This window comes from Alexandromys fortis, unplaced genomic scaffold, assembly GCF_014885135.2.
Source record: "Alexandromys fortis isolate MF-2015 unplaced genomic scaffold, M_Fortis_MF-2015_v1.1 scaffold_165, whole genome shotgun sequence".
NCBI lineage: Eukaryota > Metazoa > Chordata > Mammalia > Rodentia > Cricetidae > Alexandromys > Alexandromys fortis.
In genome coordinates this window covers 1,965,204-1,985,812 of record NW_026068038.1, presented here as the reverse complement: position 1 = coordinate 1,985,812, position 20,609 = coordinate 1,965,204, and the positions used below count along the sequence as shown (strand labels likewise).

The following is a 20,609-nucleotide window of genomic DNA, read 5'->3' as shown; positions in this document are numbered from 1 at the left end:
TGCCCAGAGCTTGTGGGCATAGTTCTGTATGTGTACACAATAAGAACCTTTACCTTACACCCAGCAATGGCAGAGGCTGTCAGTCTAGCTTGGGTGTCCCATATATCAGCAAATAAAGTTTTTTTGTTTTTGTTTTTGTTTTCTTTTTTTTTTTTTTTTTGACACAGGGTTTCTCTGTGTAACAGTACTAGCTGGCCTATAACTTGCTTTTGTAGACTACGCTGCCCTTGAACTTACTGAGATCTGTCTGCCTCTGCCCCCCCAAATGCTGGGATTAAAGACGTGCACCACCACTGCCTGGTGATAATAAAGTTTTCAGTGTCTGGTCTCTTCCTGTGTAAAAAGTTAATGTGGTGAACCCTTTTCCTGGGGAGCTGCAACACGTGTCTTCTCACCCTAGATGGGGACCCCGGGGCAGACCAAAGTATGTATTTGGTTAAATTTGGTGAGCCAGTGAGTTTTACTGGGGTTACTTACATGGCTATGGTAAGGGGTTACTTACAGGAGCAGAAGTGACTCAGAAGACAATTGTATCACCAAGGCCCACCCCAGTATGGGTGACAACTCAGATCTGGGAACCTGGAGCAGACTGCACTGCACACCTGCAGGCAGCTCAGCAGGTTAAGAGAGTGCCCATTCCAGATGACTCCAGATGCCTGCTCTTGCAAGCAGCTCTGGTTGGTTTTTGCTTTTTCCAGGCAGCTGTCTTGGTCTGAGTCTTCTTGGCAACTGTTCTCCTCTGAGAGTTAACTTCACAGCTCAGCTTCACTTTCATCATCTTGGCAGCTCAGCCACAGCTGTGCTGCTCACTACCTTCCATCTGAATAGACTCTCAGCTTTCCTGTTCATTCTGGCAGGGAAGGGCCTAGTGAGTCTGGTCAGTTTCAGGAACTTCCGGAAGCTATTTTGAGTTGTTTACCTTCCTGCTCCAGAAGCTTCCCTGCAGGATGGAATGTTTCAATCTTGGAGAAAGGTATTACACAACAATCTCTAGAAGTGGAATTGCTATAGGATTCTCTTATATGTTTTTCAAATTGTACCTGGCCAGATGTGCTGTGTTCTTTTTCTGTGGCTCCCAGAGCTCTGTGGAATTTGTTATAAGGAAAGCATTTCATTTAAAGATGTAAAAACAGGCTTTTGGCACATGCTACAGTGGCTAAGACTGCTGTTCTGTCTGATGACCTAACCTAGACAAAAGCCCAGGACTGTTTATGGGTTTGGGAGAAGCAGTGGTTGGTGGTGTTTCATCTTTCTCTGGAAGAGCATTGTGTTATGGTAGGAAAACTCAAAGCTACATTTGTGTGTATAACTTTCAACAAGAGACAGTTGTGCAGAAAAAAGTAAGAGGATAATATTTTGTCTTCTCAGATGGCGCCCAGAACTGAGACCCCTGTCAGCAGCATCAGCAACAGTCTGGAGAATGCATTGCATACATCAGCACATTCCACGGAGGAATCCTTGCCCAAGAGGCCTTTGGGAAAACATGGCAAAGGTGGGTGAGTTATGCTAGATATTAGTGAGAAGTCCCAGGTGCAGGGAGACGGCATCCACAGTACAGAGCTGTGGTCTACTGGGACATAGTGTCATTAGTGAGAGAAAGAGTCAGCTCAGGACCCCCAAGACAAAGTCTTTTTTAGCACAAGGGAGATTTATTTGCCCCTGTGGGACAGAGGACAGGAAATAAGAGACAAAGATGGGAGATAGAGGATGAGAGAGAAGGGAGAGGGACAGGGATATTTATTTGTCCTGGAAGGACAAAGGACTGCCTCGCTAGAGAGGAGACAGACGTGGCATATAGGAAAATGGTGGTCTTGTAAAGGTACAAGGGGGAATCCCATGTTAGGATGAGGTCTTTAATTGATCATGTTAATTAAGTGAGCCAAAGGGAGTTTTTGATTGCTGGACCTCAATATCTTGATAGTGGGACCTTGGTAGTCAGTCTCAGGAGGAGGAAGTGGCCAAATAAGGGGTTAGACCTTGGTGGCTAGCTTTAGGGATGCAGTCTAAGGGTTTTTAGCAAGTCAGAGGGAATCGGGAAGAAAGGTAAGGCCTGCCAGAGCCATGTTTTCCACATTTGAGCTGGCCAAAGTCCCTTCAATCAGACATGCTCAGAGGGGGTTGTTGTCTTTCTAGTTCTCCCAAGGAACTCAAGACCACATTTCAATGATGTAAACTTTAAATACTGGTGTATTTAAAAATAAAAAAAAAAAAGGAAGGTTTCAATACCCTCTGCTCCTCACACCAGAACCAAACCTAGAATCTAAAGCTGCTGGGCCATAGAACACTTCTTTCCTAACTCAATGGTCTCCTGAGACTCACCCCATGCTGATGTGGTGACAGGTACTCCTATCTTCACTCACTCAGTGCCACTAGCCTCAGTGAAGTTCCACATTCCTCGTGCCACTGAACAAGTGCGATTTTTAAAAGTATATTTGCTGAGTGTAGATCTGTAGCTGATGAAACCTCTCACCACAGGCCCTGGGCCTCCTCACTTTCTGCCAAATTGATTCTGAAAGCACCTGGGCAGGCACAAAGCGATTATTTTAAATTAAATGAAGTTATTTGTGGGACCAAGTCTTAGCAGAGTTAGGCAGGGACATCTGTCCTGACTGGTCATGTCCCTTGAGGCTCCTAGGAGTCTGTCCATCCCTACTCATGATTTGCTCTGCTTTGCTACTTGTAGCTGTTTTGCCTTTTGTAAGTTGAGCTGGTCCTTCTTCGCTTCTCTGTCTCTTGTATCTCAAGCATCAGCTTTTTATCTCACAGATGCATTCCATGCTGTTGCTTTAAAGGCCTGAGCTCACTGTATGTTGAGTGCTGTCTGCTCTGCTAGGTTGCAGCTCAGGGTGTGTCTGCTTCTTTGCCACTGTGCCACATCTGTGTCTTAAGACCATGGCACAGGGGAGAGCAGTGGGTGACAGCAATGCTGGAAAGCCCGTTCTCTCACCTTGCATTAGCTGCAAGGTCACAGTTTGCATTATGCAGGCTGTTCCCAGGAGACTATGTCCCTCTGTTGATTCTCTAGCAATATGACCCTAGAATGGAGTTGACACCTAGAGTGCAGGGCTGCCTGCTGGAGAGTCAGCTGAGTGCAGGGCCTCTTGTGAGGGCTGATTGTTTTCTGTAGCACTCTCTAGACCAAGTAGGGTATCCACCCTGTGCCACAGTGCTTTTTCTTGAGACATGACCAAGATCCTGGGTTGTGGAATATAATTTCCTTTCCTTTCCTTTTCTTTTTTTCTTTTCTTTCTTTCCTTCCTTTCTTCCTTCCATTCTTTTTTAAGATTTAATTTCATGTTTATGGGTATTTTGTCTGCATGTATGTCTGCCATTTCTGTATAGTGTCTGTGGAGGTCAGAAGAGGACATTGGTTCCCTGGGACAGAAGTTACAGACAGTTGTGAGCATGGATGCTAGGAACTGAATCCAGGTTTTCTGGAAGATCAGCCAGTGCCCTAACTACTGAGAAACCTCTTCAGCCTCTGGGTATAAATTAACAACATGGCTGTTGTCTGCTGCTCTCTGATTGTATACTTTAGTGCTGAGGGGGATAAAGGTTCAGCAGCTGTAGCAATGACTATGGTGGAGAGATTGTCCTGTAAGACCATGCTGCCCACTTTTAGCCAGCCCAGCATCCCACCACTCATCAATAACCCAACACCAGGTGTTTCTTCTGTCCAGCATAGGCAGGTAAATTAGCTGAGTTTTTGGTGCCTTTCTCATGATCCCTTCTCCTGTGCTTGGCATTGGTCTGCGGTTACTGTAGCCTGAAGTTTTACCTAGTTTTCTCTTAGAAGTCTTTTTTCTTTCTTTTTTTTTTTTTTTTGAGACAGCGTTTCTTTGTAGTTTTGGAGCCTATCCTGGAACTAGCTCTTGTAAACCAGGCTAGCCTCGAACTCACAGAGATCCTGCGAGTGCTAGGATTAAAGGCGTATGCCACCACCGCCCGGCTCAGAAGTCTTATAGTAATATGATAGAGCTTGCAGAATAATCAGGCTTTGGGCAACATTCCTAAAACATGTGGTATTCCCACTCTCTCACAGTGCTCTCAGTGATCCTGAGAGCATGGAATCGAAACCCATATTCCCAGGAGTAATACACCCCATTTTCCAGAAGAGATTTAAGTCACAAGTGAGCTCCTGAGACACAAACCTGTGCTGTGGGGATGAAGAGAGTGGGAAGGAGAATGAAGGTGTTATTGCCAGAGAGCACTCATTCTTGGTGCTGTTTCTTACCTTTATATGTAGGAGCAGAGGTCTTGGTTTGATACGGAAATCCACAGGCCTGGTGATTGGTTGTTTCCCTTCTTCCCTGCCATGGTTGGGGACCATTGTACGAAAGATAACTCATCTTAGGTCCCAATCTCTGTGCCAGTTGTTACTGGTGCCAAAGGAGGTCTAAGAGGAGACATCCCCAGAGATGCTCAGTGTAGGAGGTTCTGTGCTTTCACAACTAGAACTAGAGTCTGTCTCTGGCAAGACAGGGAAGGGGCTGCTTCTGTCACCTTGATTAAACAGCAGACCTGAAGTAATCTCTGAACTCAGGTTCTTTTTATTCTTAAAAATGTTGTACTTGAAGGAGTTTATGTTTAAGTATATACTGTCTGTAGCAACTTTACACCATCAGACAAAGTGGAGTATTTCAGCCAGAGCACTGTACTGAGGCTATGGTTCTGTACTGAGGCTACGGCTTTGTTATGTACTGTTATTATGATGAAGAGCAGCTTAAGGACTGAACCTTGAGTCAGGGCACTGATGGCGCAGCCTTTAGTCCAGCACTCAGGAGGCAGAGGCAGGCAGATCTCTGTGGGTTCAAGGCTAGCCTGGTCTACGAGAGTTTCAGAGCATCCAGGGCTACACAAAGAGACCCTGTCTCAGGAAAAGCAAACAAACAAATAAAGACTGAACCTCAAAAGTCTTAGCCTTTTCTTTCTTTTTCTTTTTTCTTTTTTCTTTCTTTCTTTTTTTTTTTTTAAAGACAGGGTTTCCCTGTTGCTTTGGAACCTGTCCTGGAACTATCTACACAGACCAGACTGACCTGGCCTTGAACTCTCAGAGATGGATTTGCTTCTGCCTTCCTGTGCTGGGATTAAAGGTGTTGTGCCACCACCACCTGGCAATATTTTGTTTTCTGAGACAAGGTTTCTCTGTGTAGCCCTCGTTGACCTGGAACTCTTGTTTTAGAGCAGGCTGGCCTCAAACTCACAGAGATTCACCTGCCTCTGCCTCCTGGGATTAAAGTACTGGGATTAAAGACGAGTTGTACCACACCCAGTTTATTCTTGGACTTTAATAAAGAAACTCAAAATACGAGCATGAGTTTTAACAAGACAGGAACTGGAGATAAAAAGCTAACTTCTGAAACCACAGCTGTGTGTTGCCTCTCCTGAGGTGCACTGGGATCACAGTTGGCAGGGATAAAAAGCCTTTGGGCACGGAACATCCTGGTTCTGCATTTGATTCTCACTGTGAGTTAGCAGAGGTCAGAGCTTTGCAGTGAGTGGCTACCCCCAGATCACACAGTGTTATTTTACTGTACTTATTACTTTACTTTTTGTTTTTTAATTTATTATTGTCATTATTATTTTGCAGTGCTGGGAATCTACCCTCGGGCCTTGCACATGTGTACTAGGTCAGTGCTTTCCCCATTTCTAAGCAGGCTGCTCACAGCCTTCCTCAGCAGTTCTCCTTTGAACCAAGACACATGCAAAACTAGCCAAATGACTGCTTCCTCAGTTTCCCTAAAGAAAATGAGGCTGGGGATTTGGGATTGAGGGACATTCCTCTTATAGTTTCTATAGTCAGTTGGTGAGTTGGAGGAAGTATAGTGTATACCTTTCACTTTCAGACTCTACTTTGAGCTAATATCTCACCACTTTAGATAAATGTAAGAATCTGGGCTAGAGAGGTGGTTCAGCAGCCTAGAACACAGGCTACTCTTTAAGAGGACCCAGGTTTGATTCCAAATGATGACTCAAAACCATAGTAACTCCAATCCCAGGGAATCCATTGCTCTTTCCTGACCTCTGTGGGCATCAGACATACATGTGGTACCCATAACATACATGTAGGCAAAACATACATGCACATAAAATTAAGAAAATTAAAAAACCAAAACTCTTAAGAACCTTGCAACTATGTGTGTATATACTGACTCTTCAGAGTCAGTACTGAGCGTCCAGATGTGTCTTGGTAACAGGGTTTACACCTCTGCACGTGGCAGGTGCTGTACATGAGGGTGGTTACAGTGCTGGCATGGTTCCCCACGTGCCCTGTGTAGAGGTGCCGCATGTATCGTAGCTTAGCTGTTGTATACCTTGTGCCCAATGATATGTCCTTATGGTTTTTGCATATATTTTGAGAAGGGGAAAGAAGGATAGTCTTTGAATGCTCTGTGTGTTTACCCCCTGGCTGCCCTTTTTCTCCCAGTTGATTTTGTACAGCTCTGCGGATATGAACTCTGCCCATTGTCATTAGCCTGAAGATGTGGTTCCTGTGACTTCATTCTTGCTGACCATGGAATGCTTGACTGAGCTGGTTTTGCTCTTTAGCTTTGCCAGAGGCGTTTTGTCTGCTGGCCTCCTTTAATGAGAGTCTTCCTGCAGTGTGTGAAGTGGCTGTCTGTATGCCAATGCCGTTTTTTCTCTGGTTGTTTTTACAGTTTTCTTTGGTCCCTACATGAGGTTTTTCTTATAACTCTTTTACTTCTTATACCAAGTCTGGAGGATTTCCAGCTGTTATGGACTCACTCTTCCTCCTCCTTTTCAGCTGGCACTCCAGGGGCTGTGTGTGCTGTGCCCTCACCATGTCAGAGCCTATAAACCGTCCTCCTCTTTAGACAGGACAATTTCTATTTCTTCTTCTTCTTCTTCTTCTTCTTCTTCTTCTTCTTCTTCTTCTTCTTCTTCTTCTTCTTCTTCTTCTTCTTCTTCTTCTTCTTCTTCTTCTTCCTCCTCCTCCTCCTCCTNTCTTCTTCTTCTTCTTCTTCTTCTTCTTCTTCTTCTTCTTCTTCTTCTTCCTCCTCCTCCTCCTCCTCCTCCTCCTCCTCCTCCTCCTCCTTCTTCCTTCCTCCTTCCTCCTTCCTCCTTCCTCCTTCCTCCTTCCTTCTTCCTTCTTCCTTCTTCCTTCATGTCTGTGTGAGCCTGTCAGAAGCCCTGAAACTGGAGCTGTTGTGTGGGTGCTGAGAATTGAGCCCAGGTCCTTTTGAAGAGTAGACAGTGCTCTTAACCTTGAGCCATCTCTCCAGCTCCAGATAGGACACTTTCTTTGCTCTATAAATTCAGTTCCTCTTGTTATTCCCAGCCTGTTGTCCCACTGGATGTTCTTACATCAAATAATGTATTTCTGTCTGTCCGTCCATCTGTCCCTCCCTCCCTCCCTCCCTCCCTCCCTCCCTCCCTCCCTCCCTCCCTCTGGTTATTTTTGCTTTGCTTTATTGAGGTGGGATCTCACATAACCCAGGCTGGCTTCAAACTCAACTGCATAGCTGATGATGATGGCCCTGGACTTAGAATGTCCCTGTCCCTACCTCCCTAATGCTGGGGTTAAGATTTGGCTACCACACCCAGCAGATTGATTGTTCTGGTACTGATGGTAACTAGGGGTGCAGAGATAGTTTGTTTTCTCCACTGAGCACAGAATTAAAAGGTAGGAAAGAGGTTTGAAAAGCTCAGATACCTTGATAACAGGGCTTGAACCTGGGAGTCGCAGCAGAGCCACTGTATGATACCAGGGAACTTGGGTCTGCTTTTTTAGTCTCATTAATAAAATAATTTAAGAAGGGACACAAGCTGGGTGGTGGTGGCGGCACACGCCTTTAATCCCAGCTGTCAGGTAGCAGAGGCAGATGGATCTTTGTGAGTTTGAGGTCAGTCTGGTTTACAGAGCAAGTTCCAGGACAGGCTCCAAAGCTACACAGAGAAACCTGTCTCAAAAAAACAAAGCAAAAAAAAAAAAAACAAAAAAAAAACCCACACAGAAAAGGTGGAGGGTGGGGAGATGACACACAAATGGAAGCTTGAAGACAATTTACTAAAATCTGACAGGAAAACCCAAGGCAGGCAAGCTATAAATCTCACAGCTGCCCGGAGGAGAATAGAGGTGATAAGCTAGTATAGAGGGTAGCCACATGGCAGCAAGCGACCACACAGAGGGTACTTTTGGAAAAGATCATGGAAGCCTAAAGCATTAGTTAGGAACTTTAAGCACATAGTTAGACCCTAGCCATCTGAAAGAAAAAGAAGTCATTAAGTCAGGAGCCAGGAAGGTGAGCAGACCTAGCCAAGCCTGCCCCGTGTGGCTTAGAGGGACTGCTCTAAGGGGTGAGAATTCTAGGAAGGAAAAATATCTTACAGTGAACCTGCATTTCTAGAAATGGTCCCACTCTTTCTTTTCTTTTTCCTTTTATTGTTGTTTGTTTTGCTTTTCAAGAGAGGGTTTCTCTCTGTTGCCCTGTCTGTCCCAGAACTCACTCTGTAGACCAGGCTGGTTCTGAACTCAGATTTGCTTGCCTCTGCCTGTCAAGTTCTGGGATTAAAGGTATGTGTCTGGCTGGTCCCAGTCCTTACTTTTTTTTTTTTTTATTTGTTTTTGAGTATGTGCTGGCATGAATATGTGCACCACGTGGTGTCCACAGAGACTATAAGAGGGCATCAGATTTCCCCTAAAACTGGAGTCACAAACTGTTGTGAGCTGCCATATAGGCGCTGGGAACTGAACCCAGGTTCTTTGAATGAGAAGCAAATATTCTTAATTGCTGGGACATCTCTCCAGCCCCCCTTACTTTTCTGTTCCTGTAGTAAAACACAATGACCAAGGCAACACATAGAAGGAAGAGTTTATTTTGCTTAATATGGTTCCAGAGAGTTAGAGTTTATAATGTTAGGTCAGCGGCAGTATACAGCGTGGTAGGTGGGGCAGCACGCTGAAAGCTCACAATTTTGAACCACAGGCACAAAGAAGTGCCAGAAAACTGGAACTGTCACAAGTCTTTTAAACTTGTAAAGTCCACTGGATGGTGGTGGCACATGCTTTTAATCCCAGCATTTAGGAGGCACAGGCTGATGGATCTCTGTGAGTTTGAAACCAGCCTGGACTACAGAGCAAGTTCCAGAACATTCAGGGCTACACAAAGAAACTGCGTCTCGAAAAACAATCAAAACCAAACCAAAAGAAAAACTTTTAACACGTTTCAGTGACATACTTCCTCTAACAATACCACAAGTTCAAAACCTCCCCAAATAATGCCATCAACTGGGAACTAAGTGTTCAAGTGCCCAGACGGTGGAGGACATTTGCATTCAAACCACCATTTAGGACCAGAGTTTGATTCCCAGCACCTAAATGTTGACTCAAAACCATCTATAACTCCAGTCCTGGGAGGTTCTGTGCCTTCTTCTGACCTCCACAGGCACCAGGCACACATGTGGTACACATACATATATTTTGGCAAAACATTCATACACATAAAATAAAAAATTTGAAAAAAATTTCAAGAAAAAAGGAATTTCAGATAGCTTGTTTTTCACAGGATGGTCCTAGCCCTGTGAACCTGGTGGCCTAGTACTGTGGGACTCAGTTTTTTTTTTTGTTTGTTTGTTTGTTTGTTTTTGCTTCTTCATCATTTCCTCCTTTCCTGCCCCTCTGGTTTTATCCTCTAGGTGAGAACCATTGTTGTAGCTCACAGCCCGGCAGCATCTCAAGCCCCAGTGCTGTCTGCATTGGTCTGCTGTGCTGTAGTCCTCTGGAACTGGGCTAGGGTTTCTTTGCCAAGGTGACTACACAAGGCTTACAGGGACCCAGTAACTGCCGGTTCTATGAGCAGCAAGCCTCATACCACCAGCAGGCCATCTGGAAAGAGCTGTGAGCTGACCAGAGCCTATAGGAGAGCTCAGAATTCCTTCACATGCCATCATGGTTGTGGCCCTGGCTCTGGTCTGGTCTCTTCTGACGTCACTCTCATAGTGGTTGACAACAACTGTCCCTGTCCTGCCCCTGGACCCTGGCATGCATCAGCTGGCTTGTCTACATAGTTCTGAGTAAAATCCAGGGGACACAGTGCCAGCCCTGCACATGCTTCTCTTGAGTACCTGCTGTCAGCCTCATTTCTGTGATCGTACAATTGAGTGCAGAGCTGTGTGTGTATCTTCCCCAGAAGATAGAGGAAAGGAACAGCATTGCAAGCCAGTGCTCAGACCACCAGTAATTGTAGGAGGTAGGTATCCTTTGGTCAAAGTTGATCAAGAATCAAAATGCTGCACAGTGCAGAGGGGTGTGTGCATCTATATACCTTGCTTCAGCCTATAGGTGCCAGTGCACCAGCCAGAACATGCCCTCCTCACTCAGTGACTGATGATTAAAGGGTCCATATGTTAACTCTGACTGACTGATTTTGAACTTGAGATCTTGCATTTTTCTCTGTGTTAAGTTTTGCTCCAAAGTGCTAAAACATTCTGTGGGTGAGAGCCATACTATACATTGTGCAGGAGACAAAATTGGTTTCCTTGATTGGAATTGTATGTAATTCTTGAGTATTTATGTAGCTTGATTTCTGAATAGCATCAGAAAGCATAAATAACCCTTGGAAATGCTTTTCTGTGACTGTTATTATTTAAGGAGGCTTATTTTGAAGCTGAGCATCAAAACAGACTACTCTTGGTCTGGAGAGATGGCTTCAGCAGTTATGAGCACAGGCTGCTCTTCCAGAGGACCTGAGTCTGATTCCCAGCACCCACATGGCATCTCACACCTGTCTAATTCCAGTTCCAGGGGATGCAGTGTCCTCACACAAACACACATGCATACAAAACAGTGCACATTAAAAAAAGACACCAAGGGGCTGGAGAGATGGCTCAGAGGTTAAGAGCATTGCCTGCCCTTCCAAAGGTCCTGAGTTCAGTTCCCGGCAACCACATGGTGGCTCACAACCATCTGTCATGAGGTCTGGTGCCCTCTTCTGGCCTGCAGACATACACACAGACAGAATATTGTATACATAATAATAATAAAAAAAGACACCAGTGTACATTTTAAAAAGTTCAAAACAGACTACACAATTCACTGTCCCAAAAGCCTCATGAGATGCTGAGCCTAGATTTGATTGTGGGCAGCATGTGTTCCTGCATGGGTGTGATCTTTGGGCCTACACCCGGCACCTGTCTTGATGATAGTAAGATATTAGAATTATTTGAGGAACTTTTGACTAGCTGGTGCCCTGTTAAAACCTCTCCTTTGCCATTCCTGAAGCAGCAATGGCCGTCAGAGAGGCAGTAAGGGAAAGACGGTGAAACAAACTGGCTGGTGGTGGACACGCTTTTAATCCCAGCACTCAGAGAGACAGAGCAGGTGGATCTCTGTGAGTTTGAAGTCAGCTTGATTTACAGAGTGAGTTCCAGGACAGCCAAAGCTACACAGAGAAACCCTGTCTTGAAAACCAAAACCAAAACAAAAAAGATGGTGTAATAGTAACAACCAGGAAAAGTCAGTTCACCCCTCTCAGCAGTTATATGTATAGAATAAAAATAAAAAATATAGAAAACATATTTCTCCAGTGTAGCCAGGCCTACATAGAGAGACTCTGTCTCAAAATAAATAAATAGAAATAAATAAATCTTTTTTAAAAATGGAAAAAAAAAGGTTGAGAAAAGCATTCCCTGGTGCCCATGAAGCTTCCAAGATACCAGTTGCCCTACACTGTAGCCCTGGAAGCTGTTCAAACCAGTGGGCAGAGTTCTGGAAAGGTTCTGCCCTAAAGGCAGCTAAAAAACTGCAGCGCCCATTGTGTTTGAAGTCTCTGACCTGGTCCAGAGGAGGAGGTGGCAGCACCCTCTCGTTGCTCCAGCCAGCTCTACAGGTGTAAGGTGCCTTTGGTGTGAGAATCATAATTACCAGTTTCTAAAAGCCCAGCAGTTGCCTGGGAGTTGAGACTTTTCTTGTGCGTGGTGCTGCTTGGAGATGCCTGGCCTCTCGATCTCATACCCCTCAACTTTGTTCAGTTGTGTGAATTTTGTTTGTCTTTGTGATGTTGGGGCTGGATCTCTGGAACCTAGGCCCATAAACATACGAGGCCTGTGCTCTGCCACAGAGCCAGTCCAGTTCCTATAATCATGGCCTCTAGTGACTCCAAGTTTGAGAGTAAACTGAAACATGGTGTTTTATTAATTTATTTATTTATGCTATTTATTGTGTGTGCTGTGACGTGGCACATCTGTGGAGGTCAGAGGACTTGTGTGAGTTGGTTCTCTTCTTCATCTCTTGGGTCCTGGGGATTGAATCAGGCCATCATGCTTGGTGGTAGGTACCCTTACCTGCTAAGCTGCTGCCCCGACATTGGGAGCCTGGAAGAAGAACCTACAATGAGTTGGGTGCTGAGGCTGGCAGCAATAATGCAGTGAGATCTGTACTTGGTTTAAAACATATTTCATGGGCAGTGGGCTGGCTGTGAGTGCTTGGCCTGGCTCCAAAATGCTTTTATCTGCAAACAACTAAATGATATTCATCTACTTTGCCTGTTTTTCTGTTCAGCTCTGAGTCAATTCCCTTAGTCCAAATGGATTTTTCCTTTTTCCTTTCTCATACACCCTGATACTCTTTGGTTTGGGAACACTGGGTACAGATTGATTATCTGGGCGGGCAGGCACTGGTCCTACAGTCTGTTGCTTAGAGAAGGAGGATGGTCTAGAATGGTGTCACTGAGACTGTGTAGAGGGGTCGCTTCCTGCTGACTGTAGCTGAAGGAGTGGCTGGAGTGGCAAGGATGGCAAGAGATGATGGCACATCTCTTCCTCCATTTCTGCTGCAGCTGGTGCGTGCTAATGCTGAGTGCTCTGCTGTGGTGGGGTGCAGCGTCCAAACTGGGGCTCTATTGTAGTGTCTGTCTCCGCTCTCAAGCCCAGCTTCACTACAGTGGGTGGAGAGCAGCTGACAGTGGTACTAGAGCAAATTGTGTAGCCATGTGCCAAGAAAGCTGTTCACACAAATGGGAGGAGGTAGTTTGGTCTGTATGCTAGTCAGTTCAGACAGCACTAATAAAAGACACTTGAATACTGGGAATGTCCATTCTTCATCATCCAGAGTAGTAGCCCCACAGACATGTCTGTTCAGTACCTAGACCAGAATTTAGTCCATTTTTATTCCATTTTAATACATTTAAACAAATAGCATAGTGACTCCAGCATGGAGCACCACAGGTATAGGAACCTCCCAGTGCACCTCATAGAGCAGGGTAAGGTTACCATTGCCGAGAATTTTTTTCCTCCTCTGGGTCTTTTGTCTATAAAACTTCTGGGTTGTCCCTCAACATGTCACAGTACTGGCATTCTGGAAGGCTCTGTCTTTGCTGACCAGAAGAGTATACCTGCAGGGAGTGTAAAGCCTAGTGAGTGTGTCACCGTCCATCACTAGGGTTCAGAGTGTGCAGAAAGCTCTGCAGAATATGGAGGTGGCTTCCTGGAATCCTGGAAGCTCAACCAACCTAGCAATCCTTCTCATTTGTGGTCTTCACCAGTTGCCTGAGCAATGGGTTATGTGACTCTCATGCCCATGCAAAGTGACTGCCTGGAAGAAGCAGTCGAGTTCCTGGATGGTATCAGTCAGCACTGTTGTCTGGGGGAGGATGTGTGTGCTCAGATAGAGAACTTAATTGTGAACACATGTTTGGGCTTGCCTGGAAACAGTGCTAATAGTTTAATGGTGTCATTTCATTTCTGAGGAGAAAGGTTTGGAACATGAAGTAGAGCAAGGCTTCAGAGCTCCGTGGTGACAGCAGGTCTCCTTTAGCATGGTCAGCTCCCAGCCTCGTGGTCATGTCACAGTGCCTGGGAACCACTGTAATTCCTCCTAGACCTTGTCGTTGGAGCTTCCATTTTTGCCCTAGTGGCAAAGCTGAGCAACAGCGCACAGGTCCATGGAAAGACCCTCACGACTGTGCCAGGCTTCTTCTCATGTGGAACATTCACTGTGGGAGACATGGTTATAAATTTCTGAGAATTAGACACAGTTTTTGACTGTCTTGAAGGACAACACAAGAGCTCACAAATGTGCTGTCCAACTCAGGCTCCCTATACTCCCTTTCTTGGAATTTGGTTGGTATATGAGTATCCCTTAGTCTTCCAAGATGCCAGTACCAGCTGAGGCTGGTCCAAGTGCTACTCAGGTCTTGGTTCTGGCAGCCTTGTATGGAATAGCTACTTGTCACATGCCCAACAATCATTTGTATCTCAAAGTCTTACTGCATTCTTTAATTTTGTGTTTGTTTTTGCAGTGAGTGTTGAAAAAATAGACCTGAAGGGATTATCACACACGAAAAATGACAGAAGTGTTGAGTGTTCCTTTGAGGTAAGATGCTGTTTTCCCTCACCTTGGAGGTATGGAGGGCACACTTGTCACGAATAGCCACTTCATGTGCTAGAATAAAAGCTGTGCTTTTTGCAGAACAGTGGTGCTGAGTGAGATGGAGCCTGTCTGGGGCCGGTGTCTGGGGTGGACTAGGGTATTGGGGGACAGCCACCTTCTCAGGGAGAAGCTAAGCTCTAAAAAAACATCAATCCAGGGGACTGGAGAGATGGCTCAGAGGTTAAGAGCACTGATTGCTCTTCCGGAGGTCCTGAGTTCAATTCCCAGCAACCACATGGTGGCTCACAACCATCTGTAATGAGATCTGGTGCCCTCTTCTGGCTTGCAGGCATACATGGAAGCTGAACACTGTGTACATAATAAATAAATAAATCTTTAAAAAAAAACATCAATTCAGTCGTTGTCACTATGGGTCTGGAGGCTATGGCACTGGGCACTCCAGGATAGTAAGTCCCCTAGATGAGACACATACAAGCTGACTATGTGGCCACGACCAGTCGGTCTGTACAGGGGCATGTGCTCAAAACTAATGTACCAGAAAGGACTGGACTGTCTTGTGTGAGAGCAGCTTGCCATAACAAAGGCTTAGACAAGCCTCAAAGTTCCCTTTATTCCCTGTTACGGTGTTCAGGGAGCCAGTCCCAGGCCTCCATCAGAACACAGTCCTGGCTGACTCCAGATTTTACTGTGAGCATGTCCGCAGGATATAGTCTTTGTAGTCCAAGATGTCAGCTAGGGCTCTAGTGCTCACTTGATGGTGGGCAGGATACAGATTAGGGAGAAGGAACATGCTCAGGAGCAGCTGGAGAGGCTGGCTTCTGCTTATGTTTTGTTGACAAGACTTCAGGTTCTTGGTCTCACTTATCTTCAAAGGAAACTGGGAAATGTATTGTTGATTTGTATCAGGGTTTTGTTATCCACCCATCATGCTGGGGTAGCTGTTTCTCAGATTCTGTCTTCAGACATGGACAGATCATGAGCATATCCCCTGGCAGTGCTGGGAAGCACACTCACAAGAGACCCTTGTTTAGTATTGTGTGTGAGTCAGGGTTGCTCTTTAAGAGGTGCTATGTGGTGAGAACCCTTTGTATCACAGGTGGGATCATTTCTGAACCCCCCCCCCCAAAAAAAAACAACAAAGAGGGGGTAGGGGGAGAGGGAGAGAGAAAGCTCTGGGAAATAAACGAGTGAAAAGCTTCCGAGCCCAGTACTAAAATGTGCTCTTTAAAAGCTGCAGCTAGTAGATAGGACTGCTGTCCTCTGTAAAGCTGTTTTCTAGGCTCTGAAGAGAATGGGTGAGCTAGTCATAAGACAGAAAGGGGCATGAAGTCTACAAAGTCTACAGAGAACTCTCAGAGCATCTGGGTGGAAGCGGTGCACGCCTTTAGTCTCAGCAGTTGGGAGGCAGAGACAGACGGGTCTCTGTGAGGTTGAGGCCAGTTTGGTCTACAGAACGAGAGAGAGAAAGAGGGAGAGAGAGAGAAGAAAGAAAGAATAAATGGTTTTAAGATTTGGACAGAGTCCTAAGAAAGAGGCATGTCTGGTCGTTAGCATGTGTGGAGAGGTGTACCAGCAGCCTCATAGCTGAGGCGAGGTGTTAAGGCATTATGGAAGAGCTCTTGGTGTGGGGTTTGATTTGTGATACTGCACAGCTTTGTTTGTGATGCTTCAGGATCCAAGATGAATGGTGTGAGTGTCTGCGCTAGGAATCTGCATCACCAGGGCTGTAGTGTCCACAGGGGACACTGCGCAAGAGGGGCACAGAGAGGCACAGTGACTCAGACTCTTCCTCCAAAGGTGTATACTGTGGAAGCCAGTTATATGCAACTCTATAAAATGCAAACTACTCCAAGGTGAGGGAGCATGTCAGAAAGCTTTTATGTAAATGGTGAAAGTCTGCTGAGGGCTTAACTGTCCTGATTAAGTGATGGTTTCACAGGTGGCACAACATCCAGTCACACACTTGTGTGTGGCTCACCATCAACTATAATCAAAAGTGAACATTTTTTTTCTTACTTGTTCTTGATAGGGTCTAAAGTTTTGCTGTGTACCCCAGGCTGACTTAGAGTGTGCTTCAGCTGCCCAAGTGTGGCTTACCATACTTGGTATCAAAATCTTAAAATGTTGTTTGAGAATCATTGTACTCTACACAGACTAGTGGAGTAGAATAGAAGATAGTGAGAACACTAAGTCAGATTAATAGCTGCTTCACTGTGCCTTGAGCACTGGACAGCTTGTAGTGAGTGGGTGTGTCCACATTTGAAGTGTCTGTTGGGCTCTGTGTGCTTAGGGAGAAGCCCAGAGCTTCCTGCCCAGTAGTCGTCTTTTGTGATTCTCTAGAATTCTGATGGCTTCCACTGTTTTGTGGTTAGGATTTCTGTTGCTGTGATAACCCTGTCCAAAGGAACTTTGGGAGGAAAAGGTTTATTTCAGCTTATACTCTGAGAGAAGTCAGGACAGGAACTCAAGACAGGTTCTTAGAGGCCGGAACTGAAGCAGAGGCCGTGGAAGAATGTTGCTTTACTGGCTGCTCCCCATGGGTTGCTCAGCCTACCTTCTTAGACAACCCAGGACTATCTACCCAGGGTGACACTGCCCACAGTGGGCTGGACCCTCCCACATAGGTCATCAACCAAAATAGTGGCTACAGACTTGCCAAAGGCCATTCTGCTGGAGCCACTTCCTCAGTTGGGGTTGCCCTTCCCAAAATTACCCCAGCTCATGTAAGCTCTCCAAAGGTCTAAGGAGAACACAGTGTTTCCCTGTAAGGAGTTGCTCAGGAAGCGTCTGCTATAGACAGGTGTGAAGCTCTGTGTTCTTTTTCACAGAGTTAGTTTTAGTTTTGCTGCAGCTGGACTTGCTGGTTCCGAGGAGGCCCAGCCAGAGTCTCAGGAAGCAGATGGAGGAGTGGATCTGAAGAAAGTGATGACTGAGTCTCTCAGAAGTGTGAATTGCTCCCTACACCTGCCGGTGTGCAGGAGAAACAGTGGAGGGGTGCCATTTCTGAAGCACAGTCACTGAGAGTGTGACTTGAGTTACACGACATTACTAGTATAGTACACCCCTCCAAAGCCTGTTGTGTCTTGTCCTTAAAAGTTTGCTTTCATTTGAGAGCATTCTTTACTGATGCAAACCAGCCAATACTGAGCCTGATGCTTTTCTGTTTCACTCTGGTCAGTTCTATCAGAGTTGTGGTTTTTGTTTTGTTTTGTTTGTTTTTAAGTCACAATCTCATTGTATAGCCTAGGCTGGCCCAGAATTCTTCATTCTGTCTCAGCCTGGGGTTATAGGAATTGTCAAGATTTTGGAGTGAGGGTATGAACCACTGTCCTTACTGAGTCATCTATTTTTAGGAGTGGCAGGGTATTAAGAACTAGCTGGGCAATACCATTTTGATGCTTCCTGTTGGAGATGCCTCATCTATCCCCTCCCCCCCACTACCCTCTGGTGGTTTGGTTGGTCAGTGTTTTTTGTTTTCATTTTGTGCTTTTTGTTTGTTTGTTTTTGTTTTTTTTCAAGATAGGGTTTCTCTATAGCTTTGGAGCCTGTCCTGGAACTCGCTCTTGTAGACCAGGCTGGCCTTGAATTCACAGAGATCCACCTGCCTCTGCCTCCTAAAGGCCTGCACCACCATCGCCCAGCTTTTTTTTTTTTTTTTTTTTTTTTTTTTTGTAAACATAGGGTCTCTCTATGTAGTCCTGACTGTCCTAGAACTCTGTGTAGACCAGGCTGACCTTGAACTCACAGAGACCCTCTCTGCCTCTGCCTACTTAGTGCTGGAATTTATGGAGTATGCCATCATACCTAGCTGGGACTGGAGAGATGGCTCAGAGGTTAAGAGAACTGCCTGTTCTTCAAAAGGTCCTGAGTTTAATTACCAGCAACCACCTGGTGCCCTCTTTAGGAAGAGACTTGGTCAGTTGTCCTCATCAACTTAGACCATGAAACTCATTATGGACAAGTTCAACAGAACCGCCATATACGGCTGACCATGCCTGCTTCAGCATTGCCAGGGCAGACGTTTCATTCATTTTCTCCCATCATACCTGGCTGGGCCATGGCTTTCCTGAGGAATGTAGGAGAATGCTCACCTAGTTTCATTCCGGCTGGTTGTCTGGCAGCCTTGGTGATACCTGCCTCATCCCTCTTAGGGGATTCAATCTGCCCTGGCATCATGCTCCTGTTTGGCTTTTCTGTTTTCTACTTTGAATGTTTGGCTTTGGGCTTTCCTCCAGATCCTTCCCTGGGGCCTGTGCTGCCTGCTGTGCCAGACCATTGCTTGCCACCATTGCCTCAGCCAAGCTCTTCTTTCTGTTCTTGGCATCAAGTCCCTTGAGAATGTGGATTGCAGGCCTTCATCTTCCATGCTGTTTTTTTTTTTTTTTCCTTAAGATGGTTGGGAGTGGCCTGGAGAGATGGCTCAACCGTTAAAGGCTAGCCTCACAACCAAAAATACAAGAGTTTGGTTCCCAGCACCCACAGCTGTCCCTCCAGGTATTAAAAAAAAGAAAAGAAAAAAGAAGAAAGTTGGGAGTTTGGGAAGTGTAGGTGTTCTTATAAGGTATCTTATAGGCTGGGTGGGGCCATCTGCCCAGCACCTGGCTAGTTCAGAATAAAGCACATACCATTTTGGTGGCTCTAGACAGATGTGCTACATGTGGATAGGAAATAAGGCTGCATGTGGAACTGGCCTTATCCTGTATGTTGCTCATTTCTTGCGTGACGAAAGATTTAAGTCAGACTCAGTGTGGCTCTGCAGCTCTTGAAGGAAGTAATTGGTGCTGTGTACCTCAACTTTTCCTTCAGTGCTTGCTCCTGGAGGTGGATAGCAGATGCCAGCTCTGATGGGGTGCATTCCATTGTCGTGCTTTGGTGGTGGCCTGTCTTCCTCCAGCGCCGTGTTGAGTGGGTGGAGAGTGAGCGTGAGGCCAGTACAGGCCTGGACCTGGCCAAAAGTAGGCACCTTTGGAAGTGAAGCAGACACCTGGGATTCACAGGGCTGTGAATCCTCTGCCCTGTGTTCTTGCCTGTGATGAGGACCCCAGAAACACACAGAGGGCAAACCGTGCCATGGCAGGGGTTAGACTACTGCTTTCAACATGACTGTCCTACTTCCCTTGTTTTGCTGTGGACTTTGTGCTTTCCTTGGGTCAGATTGGGAGAAAAGACTCCTGTTAGAAACAGTTTGCCAGCTCTGGGGAACTCAAGTTTTCACCTCAGTCTGGGATGTCAGGGTTGATAGGGCACAAACTTAGGAACCCCAACTTTGTAGGATTGTTGGAAGCCAAGAAGCACTGAGGCATTTTTCTACCACGTGCACACAAATTGGGGTGGAAGCCACACTCCTAGCAGCAGGTAGCTCAGTGACTGTAGTTGCCGTACCTGTGAAGTCATGGCGCCTTCTCTCCATTTGCTGTGACTTTGTTAGTGCTATCACAGAGTGCTGAAGCACACAGATCCATGTGGATCCCACAGATGAGAGGAACGTGACTGAACCCTCCCAGGTCAAGGGTGTCTCAGCTGTGCAGAGAAGGGATTGGGCTTGGCATCTTGAGCTCTTGCCTCTATACCAGGGTAAATGTGATGTGTCCCTTTTGGGCAATGACTTGGACTTTAGACAGAATTGGTGTTTTGTATCTCCCAGTTGACCTACTCCTCATGTCACCTGTCCTTGCCTTTCTAAGTGGGCTCATGTTATCTTTTGCACAGACACCCCCCGCCCCCAAATCCCATACATATATACCTGCAGAAGTAGCTGCGTTCAGACTGCATGGCAGTGTTGTAAGGAACAGCTTGTAGGAATGACATGAGAGCTCAGCCAGTGCCAGGAGCTTTATGATGTCAGAAAATCATACAGGGGCCCTAGTGCTATGAGTTAAAACAAGTGCCAAGCCCAAAGGCATGTACAGTTTCTGACTCTTCCGGCCTGATGAAGCCCTCCTGTGGAGGACCTCTCCTGTTCCACGTTGTAGTCTGCCTGAGGGCCCAAGCCAGGCCTGGGCTCAAGTGTTGATATAGCCACAGCACCTGTGTGGTACAGACACCTGCTTCCAGGTGAAGAGGCAGATTGCTGGTGCCTTGATGCTATGTCCAGCATGCTGGTGGAACATGCTGGTGAATGGACTTGGGTTTTGTGACTGTTGTCTTCACAAGTCAGGAGTGTGAGTGTCCCATTCAGGCAGTAGTTACTAGCTGTGAGCACTGGACAGTTGGAAGCTTGTTTTGTTTTGGATTTTTAGCTGTTTTGCTTTGTTTTGTT

The 20,609-nt window shown here is 46.0% G+C and overlaps 1 protein-coding gene across 3 annotated transcripts in view; it reads left to right on the top strand.

The window, feature by feature from the left end:
• Zcchc14 (zinc finger CCHC-type containing 14) overlaps positions 1 to 20,609 on the top strand; it is a 56,033-nt gene that overhangs the window by 22,419 nt on the left and 13,005 nt on the right. For all 3 annotated transcript variants that reach the window (XR_007595866.1, XM_050165238.1, XM_050165237.1), the window contains exons 2-3: positions 1,369 to 1,492; positions 14,259 to 14,332. Coding sequence is in view for 2 of the 3 variants with exons in the window: in XM_050165238.1 (XP_050021195.1) it covers positions 1,369 to 1,492; positions 14,259 to 14,332 (198 nt within the window). In the remaining variant the exon portion in view is untranslated. The remainder of the gene's footprint in view (positions 1 to 1,368; positions 1,493 to 14,258; positions 14,333 to 20,609) is intronic.